This window comes from Maylandia zebra, linkage group LG7, assembly GCF_041146795.1.
Source record: "Maylandia zebra isolate NMK-2024a linkage group LG7, Mzebra_GT3a, whole genome shotgun sequence".
Lineage (NCBI taxonomy): Eukaryota > Metazoa > Chordata > Actinopteri > Cichliformes > Cichlidae > Maylandia > Maylandia zebra.
Genome location: NC_135173.1, coordinates 36,505,681 through 36,527,683, shown reverse-complemented (window position 1 = coordinate 36,527,683; position 22,003 = coordinate 36,505,681). Strand labels below are relative to the sequence as shown.

Here is a 22,003-nt window from a genome sequence, read left to right as displayed (position 1 = left end):
CTCCCTTGCATTCACATATTAGACACACAATCAACAACTCCCACCAGCTTCACCACCAATTCTTGTTGAATTGAAGTCATTTAACTTGGTGGTTTGATGCTGCTGGGATCCTGGGTTTACAGGCAAGAGTGCTCAAACAAAAACTCAACAGTGGAATGAACAACACTGTGTGACACGAGTGCTGTGCCAGCATGTGGAGCGAGACATAAAATGAGTGTAAAAAATGGTTTAAAAAAACAAAAGGTATGATTTGAGCAGCAGGTAGCCTTGGGTGATAGCAGGCTGAAAGCTTTCTCCTTAACCTCACTCTTTTATCCTTCTGCAGACAATAAACAAACGAGCCCCCTGATATGTCTATAACTTTGGAAACTGGGGTTGCCATGGTATCTTTTTTAACACAATAGCGCAACAACATGGCTAGCTCAGGTAGGGAGCGAATTGGACAAATGGCACAAAGTGCTGAGTCTAATCTCTTCTTTCTACACTACAACAAAAAAGGACAGAGTGTGCACAGGCTCTTACTTTTACAAAGCTCTACCTCTGTTTCTTTTTGTTTTCGTGAAGTGCAAACACTTATCATCAGTATAAAATTCAAACCCTGCAGGTCACCATGTCTAAAGCATCTCTATCCAGCCTCCACACACAAACACACATCTTTTTCTACCTGTTTTTCTCCCACACCTACTCACTGCTCCCTTGTGCAGTATCCATCTTTATCAGGCTAAAGCAGGGGCTATGCCTGCCTGTCTGCCAAGCTCACCAGAGAGATGTCGGTCAGCAGCATGTTCAGGCTCTCTGGGGGATCCTCCTCATTACTCTCCACAACGCTGTCATTCTGGGAAAAGCAGGACAGAAGCAGAGGAAGAGGATCGGAAGATGGAAAGGTGAAAGAGAAAGAATGGGATGGTGAAAACGGAGACCAAAGACAGAAACAAGGGGTGTTTGAGTTTGATTCATGTGAAAGTGAGAAAGCTTCTGAACAGATGTTAAACACAGATGTCTATTTATCCCAAAACAAAGCCGAACTGGGTTTGGCGAATGTTCCTCATCTCCTAGAAAAGGGAAAGACGTCATTTCTGTTCGCATTTGCTTGCCAGTCTCAGAGGATGGCAAGCAAATAGGACACGCACATACACAACCACACTCACTGCATAATGTCTTCTTTCATAAGCAAAACACACATGCTGCGAAATCGATAAAGAACCATCAGCTCAGTTCAAAGCAGGATTTGCAGGCTCAGTCCCACTGGCGTGGTAGAGAGGAGGTAATTTGCAGAAGATCTGTGAGCGATTCCAGAGCAGAGGAACTGAGTTCAGAGAATTGCTGCCCTTCATTTAACTCTGACACTAAACCAAAACAAAAGCCCCATCAATTTGGCTTAATTACCCCTCCTTGCCGCATGTGGAGCACTTACGGCCAATTTATTTATCATAAGAGTCAATCGACTTTCTACGCGGAGAGATGCAATTTTACACTGTAAGCAGTCAGAGCCTGCTGCATCCGTATGTACAGTTTGTATGATTATGCTTAGCCACAGTTACAATGCACAGCAGAAACATTACAGTAGGTACAAATGCAGGAAATACTGGGATGTTTGTCGCCTGGGAAGACTGCTGATTCTCCAGTTTTAAAACCTAAGCAGTTATGCAAGTTATACCATTCGTGCTGGTGTAATGTCTGCAACCCACTGCTTTATATGTTGATATTCCTGATCATCTCTTCCCTCTTGACAAACTGCGAGCCAATATTGGTACTACATGCAATCTCAGTCTTAAAATCTTGCATTTTCATTACATTACACTGAAAGGCTACACACTGTTCCCTGATCAATAGGGATGTAATGGTCAATGTCATAATACTGTGATAGCAAAAGTATCAATGGTGTTGAGAAATGTGACACTATAAAACAATATGTTTAACAGGCAAAAGACTAGTAGTCTGAATTCAGCCTAAGTGAAGTAAGGCAAAAGAAAGTGAGATCTACAGAAACCTAATGAATCCTTCCATCATCCTGCTGCACTCCTGCAGAACAGTGAAAATGGCAGATGCTGGTGTTTTGAGGGCACGGATGTAGGAGAGAGATGGCTATGGAACTGTCTGCAGCCGACATCGCAGATGCTCATGACATCAAGACTGTATCAGCTTTTATAAAGTCTCTCATGCACACATGATATAATGGAGCATTGCACAGTGCGATGAGGACTCAAAGACCAACACGTAAGTAATGTTGTACTGAAAGACTTTGCAGAGTGATACCAAGGAGTTTGTAAGAGACAAACCTGGTCCTGTTTTAATTGTTCATTGTCCAGGTGTACAGCCAGTAGGTCGTTTTACTTTTACTGGAGGTTGTTGTTTCAAATTGACTTGACTTCTTTGTTTCTTATGCTTGCCATCTTTCATAACATGAATGATATTATATGGAAGGTGGTACTAGCTAGCCAAATCTCTTAAAGGAATGTAAAGACACAGCACCTTGTCCAGTGGTGTGTCTGAAACCTGCTATCTAGCAACATCACACACTAATTTTGTTTTGTCATGATCACAGGTGTATACAGGTCAGTAGTAGGAAATACTTTTAGTGCCTGGTGTAGCTCACTGTCCTCATAAGTGTCAACCTGATGGAACAGAGAGAAAAACAGGAAAAGCCATGCTGGACTTCTTCTTGTCTAGCCTCATCATAAGGCCTCACTCACACTAGAGTGGAAAAAAGAGAAGAACCTCAGTGTTGCCAGGAAAACCCTGTGGTTGGTGAGTGATTGCACTGAATGTTTTAGCTGTCTCAGACTGATTACATGTACAGTTGTGGCCAAAAGTTTTGACAATTACATAAATATTGGAAATTGGAAAAGTTGCTGCTTAAGTTTGTATAATAGCAATTTGCATATACTCCAGAATGTTATGACGAGTGATCAGATGAATTGCATAATCCTTCTTTGCCATGAAAATTAACTTAATCCCATTGCTGTCATCAAAGGACCTGCTGAGATCATTTCAGTAATCGTCTTGTTAACTCAGATGAGAATTTTGACGAGCACAAGGCTGGAGATCATTATGTCAGGCTGATTGGGTTAGAATAGCACACCTGACATGTTAAAAGGAGGGTGATGCTTGAAATCATTGTTCTTCCACTGTTAACCATGGTGACCTGCAAAGAAACGCGTGCAGCCATTATTGCGTTGCATAAAAATGGCTTTACAGGCAAGGATATCGTGGCTACTAAGATTGCACCTAAATCAACAATTTATAGGATCATCAAGAACTTCAAGGAAAGAGGTTCAATTTTTGTTAAGAAGGCTTCAGGGCGTCTAAAAAAGTCCAGCAAGCGCCAGGATCGTCTCCTAAAGAGGATTCAGCTGCGGGATCGGAGTGCCACAAGTGCAGAGCTTGCTCGGCAATGGCAGCAGGCAGGTGTGAGCGAAGACTGTTGGAAGATGGCCTGGTGTCAAGAAGGGCAGCAAAGAAGCCACTTCTCTCCAAAAAAACCATCAGGGACAGATTGATCCTCTGCAGAAAGTATGGTGAATGGACTGCTGAGGACTGGGGCAAAGTCATATTCTCCGATGAAGCCTCTTTCCGATTGTTTGGGGCATCTGGAAAAAGGCTTGTCTGGAGAAGAAAAGGTGAGCGTGACCATCAGTCGTGTGTCATGCCAACAGTAAAGCATCCTGAGACCGTTCACGTGTGGGGTTGCTTCTCATCCAAGGGAGTGGGCTCACTCACAATTTTGCCCAAAAACACAGCCATGAATAAAGAATGGTACCAAAACACCCTCCAACAGCAACTTCTTCCAACAATCCAACAACAGTTTGGTGAAGAACAATGCATTTTCCCGCACGATGGAGCACCGCGCCATAAGGCAAAAGTGATAACTAAGTGGCTCGGGGAACAAAACGTTGATATTTTGGGTCCATGGCCTGGAAACTCCCCAGACTTAATCCCATTGAGAACTTGTGGTCAATCCTCGAGAGGTGGGTGGACAAACAAAAACCCACTAATGCTGACAAACTCCAAGAAGTGATTATGGCAGAATGGGTTGCTATCAGTCAGTATTTGGCCCAGAAGCTGATTGAGAGCATGCCCAGTCGAATTGCAGAGGTCCTGAAAAAGAAGGGCCAACACTGCAAATACTGACTCTTTGCATAAATGTCATGTAATTGTCGATAAAAGCCTTTGAAACGTATGAAGTGCTTGTTATTATATTTCACTACATCACAGAAACAACTGAGACAAAGATCTAACAGCAGTTTAGCAGCAAACTTTGTGAAAACTAATATTTGTGTCATTCTCAAAACTTTTGGCCACGACTGTAGTTGCGGTGACCAGCTGGTTGAGGTTGAGGGTGCTGACACACTAAGAGTATATTCATTAACACACAGATGGCTTGGGATCAGATGGTAAATAAAGTTTTGTTTTCTTCTACACTTCAGCTGTTACACGCAAATCCCAAGTTCGTCTGGAGAAAGAGTTTGTGACAAAACAGCTCTATCTAAACCAAATAATAATCCCTGCGCTTCACCTGTGTCTCAGTTCTCAGGTCCACACACAGACCCCATCAACTTCTAACAGAAGAGTTTCATAAACATACCAATTCTTCTTCAGCCTCCCCTCGTTCATTTGAACTGCCACACTGTTTTCACAGAGAGAAACCTGCACTTATACTATATTGCTTTCTGATTATGTGTCCTTATTTTTGAGCCCCCTAATTGCACTGCTCTCGGTAGAATGTTGGTCATTAATGAAATAAACTAACTCTTTCCTTTTGTTTATAAATTTATAATTTATAAATCTAACCCATGGATTCAGCCCAGTCTTTGGCTGAGAGAGTCCACCTGATGTGTGGATTCTGTGCAGCCCCATTAGAGATTTATCACAGATAATCAAAGTATTGTGGAATACAGATTGCATGTAAGTGCCAACTTAACCTTGTTCAATCGAAAACTGAAAGACTGGAGTGTTTTCTTCTGACTTCCCAAACTGAAGAAATGACTTGAAAAGCAGCTTCCAGATGAACAGAATCAGCTTTCTGGCCGTGGTCTCCAACCATTGTTTTCCTTAGTGTGACTGTAGCCTACGGCAGCATGTTTTTTTTTTCTATTAGGAATTTACAACATCCTGTATAATGTGTAACAATGATCAACTGTGCACAGCACCTATTTTCATTCCCAGCCAGATGATGCCCCTACATTGTTCAGCTCTTACCATAATCAAGCTTTTATTGTGTAGCCTAAATCTAGCATGATGTTCTATCTTCAAAAGGAAACATAATACAGTCTGGTCCTGTCCATCCACAAATCCATTTTTTTGCAACTTATTCAGGTCCAAGTTGGTGGAGCAAGACTCTAAGCAGACATACCAGGACCCCATCTCTCCCCAGCCAGCTTCCTAAGCTCTAATGTGTGAATAGGAGGCAGGATGTCCTGCTTGTATCCACAAACCAATGGTAATATTTTAATGTTTAAAATGTAAATAATGTTTAGTTAGAGTGTTCAGACTAGGTCCACGAGGTTCACGTGAGGGTAAGGGTGGGGGTTTGGCAGTTAGTTGTAGGGTAGAAGTTAAGAAGTCAATGAGTATCCACACTATTATAAAAACATGTGAGCATCAGAGGGTGTGCATTTGTATTCACTTGGGTATACCATGCTTTGACTCTAGTTCAGAAATCTACTGTTTTTATTCTCCCAAACCCACCCAGTCACCCATGGGCCCAAAACAGCACCACAAGACACACACATAGATGCAAGGTAAGAATGCAGACCACCACGCACACACCCAGTATCTGTCACACATGTAAATGTTGCTTCTCAGAGGGGAAAGTATAAAGGCAGGCAAAACCCATCCTGGGCATCTGAATGAGAAGGACTGTTTGGTGAATAAATCTGCAGACAGTCGACAGCTTATCTCCGCTGTCAGCTTAGAAACTGTGTATGTGTGTGCAGGTTTGCGTGTTCGTGCGTGCAACCACTTATCTTTATCCAGCCAAAGACCAAGATGCTGACACACTCACTACATGCTTACATATTTGTGTTTGAGTTGCTGGCATCTGTAGTGGGATCTACTGTAAATTGAACTGTGCAAAAAGCTTCCTGGTAAACTAGAGCTGTGATTAAAATTATGCAGACAGGCTCATTGTCCCTTATCACAAGTACATTGTGATCAATAACAAGGATAAAATCAAGGAATCTGGTATATTCCATTGCAGGGTGTCTCAGAATGGCTAAATCCAAAGTTTTAGTCTTTGCCCGAGAAAAGCAGCCTTTAACTACTTGGCAGGAACAGCAATTTCCCATGTGGAGCGGCTGCAGTATACTATAGAAAATATTAGGCTCATTAGGTTAGTGTCATATAATAAATGCAATGTAATGACCATTGTCATTGTTGCCTTTTGGTAATAACACTGCAGAGAAAAATGAGGGGATGTAATATTTGCTGAAAATTCTTAATAGAATTCCTTCAGAGGAAATAGACCTGGTGATAGTTTGTTGAACTTTTGTCTTAGTGACAGGAATCTCATTGAGACTGAAGCTGAGGGCAAAACAGCAACCGCCATTGGGTGGAAAACAAAGCCAGTGAGGACATGACAAAAACTATAGGAACTGACTCACATTTAAAGCCTCAAGTGGCAATTAGAGGAACTAAAAACTGTTAAAAAGAGTTATAAATATTCTGATTGTGAAGTTTATGGTTAATGCTAAGCACCATTACAGTCAAGCTCACTTTGAGTGACAAGTACGTGCATACGCAGGAAGATGTAGATTGGTGTAGCCACTGTGGGGTCACCCACCTGCACTTTAGTTTTGTGAGTTAGTGTTTCTGACTTTCTGAAACCAAAACTGAACATAATTAGACAAGCATGTGATATTATAAACAGTATAAAAGTTGAATGGAGCCTCTGATTCTGAAAAGTAAAGTCAGCTATGACTGGCAAGTCATTAGCCAATAAACTCCAAAACAGGATTCTGAAACCAGTAGGTGACATCATGGCAGCTACGGCCATAATTTATACTGTCTGTGATTTAATTAATGCTACAAAGTTTGGCTGTCAGGCAATTCTTTGAAAAATACTTCAAAGGCACCGAAACCCACAAAAACAGTCAAGTGAGACCTAGCAGCCAGCAATCAGGTACAGCGACCTGTGTGGGGACATGTGTGACACAGTCACTGTTTCATCCCCAGTGACTTCGCTCATTGGCGAAGTACATGTGATCAACACTAACATATACATTCAGAATCTTAACAACTGCCACATTTTACAAAATGAAATTTATGAACTTTAAACTGGTGGTTGGTCTTGTGATTGTAGTTATGGCAACCAACTGGTCCCCCAAAGGCTGAGTGTGCAACACCATCAGCCTCTGGGAAACTATTACTACTACTACTACTTTTCATTGCAAGGCAGTTGCTGCAGTTGCCCAGTGGGAGTCAACCAACCTTCAAAAACATGGTCTGACTAAGTGCAATCGCTCGAGTTACCAAGTACCTATATCGTTTTGCAGTTAAATCAGGATCCTGCAGCAACTATGTCACTACTGGTGGAGCAATTTTTGAATTTATCTTTCAAATCAATGAGACTCTGAAATTAGGTAGTTACCGGTAATGTGAATTTCTGTGTGTGGCAACAGATTTGATGACTTATTGCCATATAGTCATAGATTGCTCTAACTGTAACTGTCAAGATGTTCCTATTCAATTGCAGACTGATAGCAGAGTGACTCCAACTTATTGATATTTTATCTCCATCTTAAAACACTAAATGTGCTTTGAACACAGCAACCAGAAGCTTGCTGATAGCTACCAATAAGTTTGGTCATGTTGTGGTGTGAAACAATTGTTTTGCCTATTGTGACTGTAGCATTAGCCAGCTTTAGTTGATAACTTATCACCTGTAACAGTTTACATATGGGACCTTGTGGCTCAATAATGCCAAGAAGTTGATGGCGAAATTGGGACATATCAGCTTAAAAATGTCAGTCGTGGATATCATTTTATATAATATCCAGAGCAGTTGGTGCTTACACCCTTTTGACATTTCTTGTTCAAATTAAGGAAAGAAAGAAAAAGGCAAGAAGGAAGAAAAGCACTGCAAACCATTTAAAAACACCACAAACCAAGGTGAGAGCTGGAACGCATGCATGTCTGTCTGCCTATGGAGGAACTTAACTCGAGTGTGTATTCTGTATGTGTGGGTCTGTGATGGAAAGCATTCATCATTTTCAGCAGTAATTCCTACCTCCATAATATCTATCAGCCACAGCAGCCTCTCCTACAGAGGGAGAGAGGGAGGGAAGGTTTTTAGGGGTGAGATGGAAGTGAGGGGGTTATCAAGGTGGAAGAAAAACGCAGCCTATCAAATATCAGCAAAAAGACTTTGTAATCTCAGAAGGTAGGCAGCGAAACATATCACTGTTCAGCCAACAAAGTCCACACCAGAAGAGTATCTATTCTGCAGTAGAAACTGTAATAATCCATGGAGACATATCACACTACCATCTCTGTCTTTCACACTAAGCCAAGAGAGACAGAGGAGTGAGCAGACGGCCAAACAGGAAAGGAAGCAATTGCAATACAAACAGTCAGACAGCAAGGCGAACTAGGAAAAAAGGAAATACTCCAATCCATCCATCATATTATATGCAGCAGACTAGACTGCTGCTTTGCCCTCAAAGTGTCAGAAATAAATAGTAATAGCAGCAGGTTCAAAATTACTGTAAGTATTTTTTAAGGAAATAAATTAATTTAAATGTTTTAATGTTGTTTTCTATTGTAAACGTTCATCTTAGTTAAGAGTACCCACTAATTAAGTAGAATCACATAATCATTCCACTAGTAAGCACTACTTACCCGTGCAGAGCTGAGGGTGGTGTTGGTCATGAAGCTGGCTGAAGATGATGTCAGAGTGTCTGGATATGACACCATGGACAGGGAGTCTGGCTGCAGGGCTGAGGCGCCAGCTGCCCCCTGTCGAGCTTTAAGGGCCTGAATTTCCCGTCGAAGGACCAGCCCATCAAAACGCTCCAGGTCCTGTGGCGCAACCAGGCCTCGTACTTCAGACAGCAAGGAGAACTGAGGGGAGGAAAGTACAGAGAAGGAGAAACAAGGAGACAGAGTGATTTGACAGACTCTGTTGGGGGACTGATCTTTAATTAGGAGTAAATCCTTTTTTTTTCTAATGGTAATGCTATCATCTGGAAAATGTTAGAACAACAGTGTCACTGTTCACAGTGAAGTTAGTTTTACATCACCATGGACGAACAAGAGGTCAACTGAGAAAGAAGCCCCTGCTCCACGATCAAAGCCAAGTCCCTTTTTGGAAAAAAACTTGTAGTCAGATAAGACAAAGGTTGAGGTTTTTGGCCACAGTGATAAGAAGTATGTTTAGGGAAGAAAAGGTGAGGCTTTTAAACCTATACTGTTAAACATGCTGTTGGATGCAACTTGCTGAGGAACAATTAACCAAATATTACTGGGGGTGTTTACAAGTTGAAGTAAGTGAACTTATTTATATTGGGCTCTTTAAGATACAAATCATAAGTTACGGTACTTAAAACCAACCAACAAACCAACCAACCACAAAACAAACACCCCCCCCCCCCCCCCCCCAAAAAAAAAAAAAAAAACCCCAACAAAATCCCCTTACCAAAATAACAAAACCACCAGGATTTCAGAGATAAAAATAAAGATAAAAAACCAAAAGAAAAAATAATATCCAAATCCAGAACAAGTCCGCTGATCTTACAGATTGTAGATTGGAGTGTTTTGAAAGAGTGGAGGCCATGACACTTTAGTCCAGATTTAGGGGTGGATATAGAGCCCACATTAGATGACTTGAGGGTCCCGCTTGAGAGTCATATATGGGTGCAAAAGTTTGCTGATGTGATTCACCATTCAAAGACTTAAAGGTGAACTCCAGAAGCTTGAAAGAATTCTGAATAATGGGAGCAAGTACAGTGAGACTGGCACAGGTGTGAGGTGAGAGTGCTTCGAGGATCTGGTAAGGAGCTTTGCAGCTGCGTTTGATCCAGGGAGGCTTTACTGAACAGGTGAAGACTGAGTTACAATAGTTCTGGTGAGAGAAAATGAAAGCATGGATAGAATGAGCATGAACCTGTAGGTTTTGATGTACTGATATTTCTCATCCACTTCCCCAGTAAATACCACTCTCAGGGAGTAGTGAGTGAACCCAGTCCTCACAATAACTGTAGTATTTAAAAATGAAACACTGACTTTGTGCTCACAGCATCATGCAAAAGTCTTTTATTTATAATTTATGAGAAAATAGGTCCACCAATTTATTTAAATACGCAAAAATATGGAAAACAGAGTTCATACAAATCTAATAAGGCTGAAAGTCAATATTTTATATGACCAACCAATCTCTTAGGCAAGCTTTCTTGTAAATTCTTTTAGTAGTTTTCAGGAATAGTTCTCCAGGCGTCTCGTCAGCAGACACTCACTGTTGCACCTCTCTCCTGACCTCTTATGTACTTATTGATGACAATTTGAGCCAAATATTTCAAATTTGGATCCATTATTCCTGCTGCTGCTAATTTTTAGTCCAGTTTTTTTTGTAATTTGACACATCTCCTGTTTCCTTCCTTAAGAATGGCTTCTTGATGAGGTCACTCTCAAATTATTAGATTTTTGTGACAGGCTGATATTAAAAATTGAAAGATATATTTAAAATTTAAAATTGGTTCTTTGGTAATTGTCTGTTATTTGAAGACAAAACACTGATTAATCTCTTCACTTAGGTGCATTTTTCATCTGTGAACAGTGTGTAAGTGGCTTAACTAAAAACAAACAAACAAAAAAACCCCACAAATAAAAGGCTCAGGTAGAAAGATGGGACTGACAATGAGTGAAAAAGCAGTTTACACTGAAAGACCACTTTAAAAATTACAAGGAAAATTTTGATTTCTTGAAAGCAAAATATAAAAAGCAAGGGACAGCTCAAGACTTTTTGCACAGAACTGTACAATACATATAAATTATACATGATAATATTGTAAGTCATGCCACAGTGGTTCTTTTTCTGTGGTTATAGTTATACAGTTACACGGAAAAGGGACAGAACACACAATAAACAAACCCAACGAGTTTTCCTGATATTTTGCTCCTAGACAGTAACAAGTATGTTTTCCTTGATAACACACTCACTGTATAACTGTGTAGTAAAAATCTGATATTGTAACTAGCCCTAGACTGAACTATTTGAATAATACATTATTTTGATGTAGAGAACCAAAATAAAATTAAACCGTGTATCATCATAACTCTACAGATGCAACCATATACCAGCAGACCATATTTTCTTTCTACTTTAGCTGATCTAGCAGCAACTCTCCTGTCATTAACCTGTAATTGTGTTTACGTTTTTGGTGATGCAATGAATATAAAATAATTAAATTTGCAGCTGAGCAGACTGGTAATGACTGCCGGTCAACAGAGTATTTGTGAGCAAATTGCATTCCCATTTTACTGTCTGAACTGGCAAATATGTAAATGAGAACAACTGTGTTGTGAATATGACTTTGTTAAGGTGCAGTAAGTCATTGCAGAGAGCAGAGAAAGGCCAAACACAATCAGACAGGTGGTCTCCTTCCCTTATTTCCTCCCTTTATCTCCTGCTTCTTTCTCTCTAACCACAAACATAATTTGGTTTGTTTAAACAATGTCAGAAACAAATAAAATGCGCCACTGAGTTTTAGGTTAATTGCTAATAATGAATGGCATTAATCTACGCTCTTAAGTGAGCTGCATCAGCGGCTCTGATAAAAATAGATCCAATGCCTAAGGATAGCAGAGTGGACAAAAGAGCTGGGAATGAGTCACTCCATATGTGCAGTCAGTCGACAACACAGACTGTCTACAATGGCATCAGATCAGCTGCAGTAACCATGGTGAAGCTGGAGCACTATCCAGTCCTGGGCACATTCTCCAGTTAGATGAAAAGTACGTAGTGCCTGAGGTATTTGGCTTCATGTGAAAAACTGTGTCAGATACAGAGAATTATGTTAAAAGATTTCCTGCGTGAAAATGAAATGAGGGATTCTTCAGTGTTAGGTTTACCTGTGAAAAACAACCAACACAGGCTGGTTTTTGAAATTACTGTAAATTGTGTGTGTGTTTTTTTTTTTCATTTGTGGGGTTTTTTGGTACATTTTACACATTATACTGAGAAAACTAAGTGCACTAAGATGGAGCTTCTTTATTTATACATTAGCTTTATTTTGTGGTCACTTTGGCTCATTGAAGTTGAATAAAATCTAGTTTTCTAAATTATTTTTTAAATGAAATTGCTTTTTTGGTGTACTTGCTCGTACAGTATCTCTAAATACATTAATGCCATTTGCACAGGCTTTCTGTCGGCCCATGATACTGCAGTGTACTTAAGAAATTGGAAATAAAATGTCTTTGATTTATCGTGTTTTTTTATAAGGTGAACTTCTGCAGACTATGAGAAAATCACAACACTTTTAAGAGCTGGGGAGGAAGGAAAAATAAAACAAGCATAAATCTCAGAAGAGCTAAGAAAACTTCAATCCCACACAGAGACTTTACAGGAGAACACAGGCAGAAAATGTATTCTCTTTTGATCTTTCTCTTTACTTTGTCAGACTCACACAAGCCTCCTCATAGATTACCTTTGCGTGCGTGTTCAGCAGCTCAAACAGCGCCATGACCAGCTGCTCCACTCCTATGTGTCCGTCCCGGTACTCCTCCACGTAGTAGACCATGGTCTGTCGCTCCGCCTCTGTCAGCAGGTGGCGTGCCTGCTCCTCCAGCATGGCACGGGATTGATTCACTAGACTGGAAAGGGTTACCTGTGAGCCTGCCACACCCTTATAAAAGCCAGACTAGATAAAAGAAAAGAAAAGAGACAAATGATTGACAAAGGCAATCAGGACTTGTATTATTTTATTTTTAAAATTGATTTTGATGTCTTGTTTATTTATTTTGGTGATGGAGTGAAGAAGCAAGCTGAACTGAAGGGGTGAAGAACAGGTCAGGGAGAGGAGTGGTGGTGGAGGCAGTTAAATACAATTAAGAGATGTTTTAGTGAAAGACGAGGCCATGCCTGATGGAGGAGGAAGAGGAGGAGAAGGAGAACATGGGATGAGATGAAGAAAGAAAACCAGAAAGAAGTAGATGTTACAGAAGTAGGAGGCGTGTTCGAGTGGCAGGAAACAGATCAAGGCAGACATAAGATGTCAATCCCATACACACAAAACTATCCATCAAGCCCTTAATTCCTCATATAAATTATCATTCTACTTCCCTTTTCCAGCTGTCCAACTACCATCTATTATCATTCGCGCTTTGTGGTGCCAGCACCACAGCTTGCAGGAGGACAGATACTGTGCTGTTCACACATGTGGGTGGCGTTTACAGCCTTTATATCCATCTCTGTAGTGCCAGCTGGTTTTTCTGTCAATCATAAAAACTCTCTGGCAACTTATAAATGCCAATATCACTTCTTCCGCTCCTTTTCTCTCACTGTCTCTTCCCTTTCTTTTCTCAGTTATCTGCTAGCCTGCATGCAGCTTTTCTTTAATTAACTCCTTAATCAAAGACACAACTTCAAAGTCACAGCTTCAGGGTCTGTGTCTGCCTGTGTTTGTACAGACAGAACCAGGAGAAGGAAACAGGCTCGGCGCCGCCTTCCCCTCCTCCCTTCCTATTCTCTGCCTTCACCTCATCCTCAACTCTTTTTAGCACTTGACCGTGTGTATCATCGGCTGTAGCTGTTGCAGTGTCCCAATCTCAGCAGAGCCAACAACTGTTTAATGCCCAAGGTGAACTGTGGCACTACCACACCCGAATCTTAATCGCTGCAATGCTTACCGCGAGAATTTCTCTAAAGCGTCTATGTCCCAGTTATTTACCTCAAGGGCACAGTGGATTGAACTGAAGAGGCCACAGAAGGCATGTTAGTCTGTCTCTTGCTGTCATATTAGAGGGCAGATTGGCACTTGAGGGAACTAATGAAATCGGTCATCAGTCTACTGGAGTGGAACACCGGCAGACTCGTGCTAATAACTTCTGCTGGAAAATGTGAGGATGGAGAGAGGCCACTTTTACTGTAAAGCTGTGGTTTTACAGTTAATGGATATCCGGAAAAGGCCAGCCTGTTCCCTGGACCTGGTCCATCTCTGAGGTCACTCATTGGCAGGGTTTGTTAAATGCCAGATAAACGGATTGGCAATTTTATCAGAGTGACAGACAACAACGGCTAGGACCACAGCCGACATCCAGTCGATAAAGAGCAAATCAGATAAAGTCAGTTCAAAAACTTGCCCATTTAAATGTCACAACCCTTATCTTTGCCAGAACTTGAGTCTGATTTAAAATAAGGAGGAAAACTTGAGAGGCAAAAGATATGAGAAGATGCGTCTCGTTGAGTCAGTCTCTGCTCGTGCCAGGGTCACAATAATGTAGTGTACAGCAGAGTATTATTCCACTACATCTAGTAGACAAGTAGATGCTGAAAACAATGAGCAAAATGTGTATGACAGCTCCACATGGTTGTCACACTCCATTCTGTACCAGTCTAAAATCTGGGTGGGGAATTAAGCAGTAGAACAATCTCAGCTATTAAAAATTATTCTTACAGTTTTCTTTAAAAGTGGTTATATGCTGTTTTCTGGAGCTGAACCAATATCGGCTTAAAGTGACCAGTCACACACATACTGGTATCGGCGTATATTTATTATCTGATAGAAGAACATAATTAAAAATAATAATTTAAGCATTAAAATAACAACTGAAAATCCCAAAGAATGTGCGAAATACACTACTGATTTATAAGCTAAGTGTTAGGTTCATCGCCAGACATAACTGCTGAAAACTACACAGACTGTATATCAGAGATGAAGGTAGTCATCATGACACGAGCCGATGGTTAATGAAATCCTGTTTCAAGGAATTTAACTGTTGCTAGCTTAGTCTTTCGAAATCAAATGTGATGTGGAAAGGATGAATCTGAGAAACCAAGGGACCCTCATGTTTCAGCGACTTGCCAATCAAAAGGTGGTTCGGCTCTGAAGAATATCTCGTTTTGCTCTTCTGTTTTACTCTAAAACTGACCTTTATTTATGAGCATCATGTAAATAAGATGAGGCACTAGCGATTAAGATCATTAGCTCCACAATTTCTCTACAACTCGATTTGTTTTTGCAATCAGAGGAGGCTATCAAAAAGAATGAGTTCATTTTTCATTTCCTGGAAATCATACCTATTTTTTATACACAGCCCAGATACATATTTTTTCTATATCTTTAAATTACCACTCAGACTGTGTATGTGGTTAAAAGTGGGAGTGGCTATGGTTATGACTAGTTTAGAAAAAAAAATCTAAACGGGCCAAAACAGCTACACAGACTAAAACCCTGTGGAGGAGGTTGTCACATTTGTGTTTCAGTTACTGGGTAATATTCTTTGATGATTGTTATTCCTGGTTTTGGTTATCTTTCATTTATGCTCAGTGATCTTAGTTCTTCCTTCCTGTGGATTCTTCTTAGCCTGTGTTTAGTCTCTGTCCCCATGTTTTCTCTGTACCTGTCCTGGTCCCACGCCTCATGTCTAGTGACCCTTGTCTCTATGTTCCCTCTGACTCCGACTCAGTCATGTCTCAGTGTGAAGCCCATGTCTCTGAGTCTGTGTCTTTGCGTATGTGTCATGTTTCTTGTTTTGCTTTGATAGTCTCGTGCGGTATGTCAGTGTGTCTAGTTTTGCTTCCCTTTGTCTCGTTATGTCTAATTAATCCCAGCTGTGTTTCCCTCCTGTTTCCCATTCCCTCATTACTCCCTTGTATATTTAAGCCCTGTGTTTTCCTCTGTCTGCTGTTGCGTCATACTCTCACTATACTATGTGTTTCTTCCCTCTGTGTTTCAAGTCAATTCAAGTTTTCAATTCCTGGTTTAGTTTCTAGTTTTGCTTTGTGTTTGGATGTGAAGTTCTCCAGCATTAAAGCTGAGTTTTGAGTTTACTCCTCCGTTTATGAGTCCTGCGTTTTGGGTCCAACATCCTGCCACACAGCACACCATGACAGAGGTGGTCTCAGTCCAGTTTCAAAAGAATTCCAGAGTGATTCTCATGTGGTGAGAATGGGATCTAAGCTTGTCCGGGTCTGTGTTAAACATAGCCATGTATATGTTTTCATTCTAGGATATGGAAGAGCGCGGCAGACATTCTGACTGCTGTAGATGGTAGGCATAAAGTCAATGTAAATTCTTCAATCAAAAACACAGCAGCTTCTCCGTGTATTTATTATTGTAGCTCTCAATAAGTGGACTGATTGTTCTCATGTGGCTTGTAGTGACACATTTTTGCTTATTTCTCTGTGTTACAAGAAACCAAATCACTGGAAAAAGCTGTACATTTTACACACTCATTAAATGATTCAGACCACAGTAAGTATGGTGGGAAATAGTTAGAAATGGATTGAAATCTGTAAACATCTGTTATTACATGACCAGATATTATAATAAATGAGGGCTTGTTCTGTATAGCTGTGCCACACTCCCAACCCCAACAAAGAGATTAAGTAGTCAAAGAAAATCAACAGCATTGTAATATGATTGTGTTTTTAGTTTGTTACAGCAGCTTCCAAAAAATAAAAATAAAACTACTTGTTTAAATATGACAGCTGTGATTGAGATTAACCCTGTGATATTACCTTGACAATGAATTTGTCCATCCACACTGTCTTGAGTTCTAATTTTAATGAGGATGCAGATTCAGTGAAAACAAAGCTATATATTAGTGACCAATGAAATTAATTCATGTTTTTCTTCTTGACTTTTGAGAACAGTATAAAGCTGACAAGAACAATCATAGGCTGCATATTTACAGCTCTTTTTATCATGACAACAAGTTCAATCCCCACTAAAAGTGCAGATTTCCACAGTTTCTCACATTCCTGATCTCTGTTTGTGGACAGTTCAGTACCATTTTTCCTCACACAGGTTCATGCACCTTTATAACAAGTCGAGGAAAACAACTGGAGAAAGGCTAGAGGGAAGATTACCATGCTGTAGCTGTAACAGTTGACTGCAAATAATGATGGTACAGATCGGGCCTGACCTTGGAGGGCAGAGCTTAGTATTAAAACCTGACACTGTTTCTTCTGGTGTGTTGAAATATTAGAACCTCAGAAAAACAGAATACAACAGCTTTTCGACTCCATCATTAGCTTCATCTGTCAGAACCTGAATATGTTAACTTTAAAGAGGCATTATGGACCTACATTCGTAGGGTGATTGTGTTTGAATATCCGTTTGAACATCATACTATAATGCTCCACCACCAACAGAAGCAGCCATAAACAAGCGGGTTTAATTGGTGGATTCAGATCTCGTGAGCTGTTTTTATTCTGCACACATCTGAGATGTGAAATCGACCGTCCTCTTAATTCACCTGTGGACTGCAAATCAACTTCATTAATGGGACAGGTGTGGTCGCTTATTACTGCAAAGGTTTCTTTCAACCCAATGGTTCTTAAATAAATATGAACGAGAAAAACTTTAACTTTTTGTCTTTGGGAAAATCTTCCATGTATTGGAAAATAAAAATTAGTAAAGAAATCAATCTGCGACAGATCAGGAGTGTTTGAAATTCTTAGAAGACAGGTTAATTTACAATATGTGGTTATAAAACACGGCGCTTTTTGATTACCTCTGCTCACAATGCATGTCTGCTGCCTGCAAATGCTCACATCTATTAAACATCTGACTCATAGACAGAAACATATATTTCTGTACAGCTGAAATTATTATTATTGGCAGACTTGATTTTGCATTCATATTTGATTGAAGTTTGAGTGAAACTGTTTAATTAAAAATATGCACAAACTTCTGATTTGTTGATTGCTTAAATGGATTTAATGTAGAGGTAGTGTTAAAGCAGATAGATAGGTAAGTAAGATAGTTAAGAATTGAAAGGAAATTAATACCTAGCAATACTGAAAACTGGACTGTTTTCCTAACTTGACATTTGCAAGGCACCTGTATGGGTGTGCCATAAAGTTGCACAGTTGCACTCAAGGAAAAAAAGGTTTCCCTTATAACAGAGTAACACTTATGTTCTAAAAAGCTGAAATGAAATAATAAAATGAAATCAAGTCCTTCGGATTTTGCCAAATCCCACTGAAAATACAAAAAAGTATTTTTTAAAAAAAGGTCAGACCACACCTTGTTGTAAAGCTTATCCAGATGGTGTGCAAGCAAACCCACATCTCCTATCAGAGATTTTAGATTTCATTAGGCTTGCTGTCAATATATTCAGACATATCAGCTGCAATCTTTAGATTGCTAACTCAGATGCATTGGCGAGCTTCAGTGGAGACTAGCGTGCTGACAGACGGGATCCATTGGTTTGGAAATCACACCCTCTCAAAGTTTGTGCCCGATCAAGCACAATCACTGTGATAGTTCCAGTTTACAGCTGACAGAGTTTAAACGTGTGTGTATTGGTAACATTTACGTAAGAACCATTGCAATTTGATTTACCATCAGTCATTGCTTCAGATTTATCTGCTTTGTGTTTGTACTGTTTCTGTACCTATTTATCTTTACACAGACTGATGGTCATCATTCCACACTGTAATCTGATCTGTGGTACTTGGAACACACTGAGCAAAGGTATGCCATTCAAATATCTAATTTGCCTTTCAAATTTCTACTGCTTTTTTCTGTATATTTTGCTTTTTAAGGAATCAGAATTTCTTGCAATTTTTTAAAGTAGTCTTTAAAATTTTGAATTCGATTTTTTTGTTAACGGCAGGTCCCATTCCTTCAGTTAAACCTATAAAAAATGCCAAAGATAACAAAGATCGCAAGGCATAAAATGGTATTTTGTACCAGCTAGGTGATTTCTAAAGAGCTATTAGCTGAAAATGTAGGCTATGCTGTTATTTGAGGAAACAGGACAAGTGAAGTACAAGAGAACTATCTATAGCAGATGAACATTATCTAAAAGTCATGTCATAGAAATAGAAAAATAATCCAGCTCCAGATCTGAGAGATAAATCTGGCCCTTCAGCTAATGCATCTACTGTTCACTGAAGCATGATCAGTAAAAGGTCTCAGTGGAAGTGTGGCTGTTAAGAAACACACTTAAGGAAGTGAAAGAGAAACAAAAAAGTCTGAGGTATGCCAAATTACACAAGAACTGGACTGTGAATCAGCACCAACAGGTCAGATGGAGTGATCAATCCAAATTTTAAAATTGTGGTTCAAACCATCGTCCGTATGTACAGAGAGGATCGGGAGAGAGGTAAACAGTGTGTCTACAGCCATCTGTAAAACATGTTGGAGGCTTGATCATGGTTTGTCATTTCAGCCAGTGGTTTTGGGATCTTGTCAAAATTGATGGAATTATGAAGGCTGAAAAGTACCACCAGATTTTGATCCACCAACAGTTCCATGTTTGCGCATGACAATCACCCCAAACACACTGCCAATGCAGTAAAAGCATACCTGGATAGAAAAACACACAGTGGAACACTATCAGTCATGGACTGGCGCTGCTTATTTGCTGTAATGCATTTTGTTGTCTCTCAAACAACATTGACTTGCTTTAGATCAGAGCCCAAATGGGGTCAGAGCAGAATTAATGATTGAGGATTGCTGTGTGACCTATTCTTAATTAATTTGCTTATCGGTCTGGTTTGGCCTTTGGGCTGCAATTACAGGATGAAGGGAGTGAGGAAGGGGGCATGTAGGACAGCTGATGTGACCACTGGGATAAACTGACTCTACAGGCACCAGCCCGAGGATGTGATGAGAGGAGGATACAGGAAATTATAGGATAAACAGAAACCCCTTTGCTTGTTTAAGCAGCAAAATCAGCAGCAGATCACTCTGAGAGAGATTAATATTTATGCCGAGGATGTGTTGCCACAGTGTGAGGTTAGCAGCAGGGGTCGACTCTGACAGTGGCTGCCTAGCTCATGTGGAGGAGCTGCAGAGCTGTGAATTATCACCTTCCTCCGTTCTGCTGAGCCCTAAAGCCCTGCTGTTATACATCTTACCCTCTTAATTCGTCCCCATGCACCCCCTCTTTGTCTTTGTGTGCGTCTCTCCCTCACACACACAAACACACAGACATACACTCTCTTTCATACATATGCAGCATATTTGAGTACAGAGCCTCCACTTTTCCTCGGATATACTGTGCATTAGCTGTTTTTAGGTTATTCTGCACTCATGCATTTGGTTTTATTTCTAACACTGCTTTATTTTCTCTACCTGTGTGCCTACAGAAAGCACCTGGTGTTCTTACAGCCAGCTCAGGGATTTCTAGTGATTCTGTAGAAGCCTGTGCTTTTATATTAAAGCAACTTTAAAGTGATACAGAACAAAATATATTGTGTGAAAACCCAGAAAGTATGTGGATACCTGAACATTGCGAGTGGGGCCCCAGGTGTGGCTGGGGACATCCACAGGAAAAAAACACAACAACAAAACAGACCACAAACCATACAAAGCAGCAAAGAGGCACGCAAAACAAAAAGTCAAAAAACTCCAAAGTACCAAACACAACATACGATGTAATGCAAGAGCTTATTCCCACAGACAATCAGACTCCCGAGGCTTGTACTAAGCAGCAGGATTTCTTCTTCTCTAGGTAACATAAATGTTAACAGGTATGAAATCCTACTGACCAATCAATTCCCCGGGAAATAGCATCGCTATTCCTAGAAGATACTTCTGTGTGCAGATAGTAGGAGGGTGTCAAGTTTTTGTTATTAGTGTCTTTGTGTCGTAGAGCCTTGGATGCACCTATATTGCTCAATTTTTTTTGCCCTGTTGGCAAAACAGATTTTCAACAATTGTATTGTTTTCTAAGCTCCTAAAGCAGAGCATCTATTTGTACTTGCTGAGCTTAGAACAAATTTGCACAAAGACTAAGCCTACATTTGAAATCTGTTGTTGTACTCTCATAGCTTTAACCACCACCGGGGCTACAGCTAAAAGAATTAAAAACTAAAACAGTCTTTTAAACATTTATAAAATGAAATCCTCGATTATAATCCATCACTTCTTCATGCCTTAATGATAGAATTGTGATACTGATGAGCCCATTAACTTGCAATACACAGTAAGCACTTTTGATGGCTTTTTTTGCATGCTTCAAATAGGGTAAGCTTTTTTAATTTAACAGCTCTTTTCCAGTCTTTCTGACTAAAACATTTGAAGCACTCACACATTCATACAGCACCTTTAATACTAAACTACTATACAGTGCTTTTATCTCACACACAGTCACACAGCTGATTTATCTGTGACAGCTCTCTTACTTTCAGTCTGTATGATGTGTTTACATTTCCCTGATATTATGGGTTTTTTTTTGCAAAATCAGCTACTCTGCTGCCAGTACACTTATCCATGCTTATGGATAAGTGTCAGCTTATCCTGATTGCGAATATTAAGGTCAGTAAATACAGATAACAGCACGATACTGAGTATGCCTAAGTTGCTTCGTAGTACAGGGCCCTGAACCCTCTTTAAATATACACAATCATAAACTATAAATACTCACTCCCAGAAGTGTTATGTATGTGAAGTCTGTTTCCTTCTTTATATCTAAGAGAAAAACAATTTCATTCTACCACAGTCTCCTTGCTTTATGGCCCAAGGACAATAAAGTTAACTTTGACTTTAAAGGAAGGAGTTAACAGAACTGAAATTACTTGTTTTAGATAAGGATGAATCCAAATAAGGATTATTTTGAACATCAGTCATGCAAAGCTGCTGCTATAGAGTCCAAGAATAAAAAAATACCCAATTCAGCATTTACAGCCACTAAATGCATTATACACAACAAGATGCATAATCTGTCATCACAATTCTAATACTGCAAAACACTGAACATCTCAAAGAAACAACATATACAAGGTATATATATGTAAATACATTTACTGGGATCTTTGCTTCTGTTTTGGGGGTGGCTGTGGCTCAAGAGAGAGAGAAAATTGTAAGGTCTGTAGTTCAAGCCATGGCTC

The 22,003-nt window shown here is 40.0% G+C and overlaps 1 protein-coding gene across 5 annotated transcripts in view; it reads right to left on the bottom strand.

Annotated features, from left to right (window-relative positions):
• Window positions 1–22,003, bottom strand: part of whrna (whirlin a) — a 232,820-nt gene that overhangs the window by 28,610 nt on the left and 182,207 nt on the right. For all 5 annotated transcript variants that reach the window (XM_076886312.1, XM_076886310.1, XM_076886309.1 and 2 more), the window contains 3 exons: window positions 12,642–12,854; window positions 8,839–9,060; window positions 761–835 (listed from right to left, as the gene is read on the bottom strand). In XM_076886312.1, the coding sequence (XP_076742427.1) occupies window positions 761–835; window positions 8,839–9,060; window positions 12,642–12,854 (510 nt within the window). The remainder of the gene's footprint in view (window positions 1–760; window positions 836–8,838; window positions 9,061–12,641; window positions 12,855–22,003) is intronic.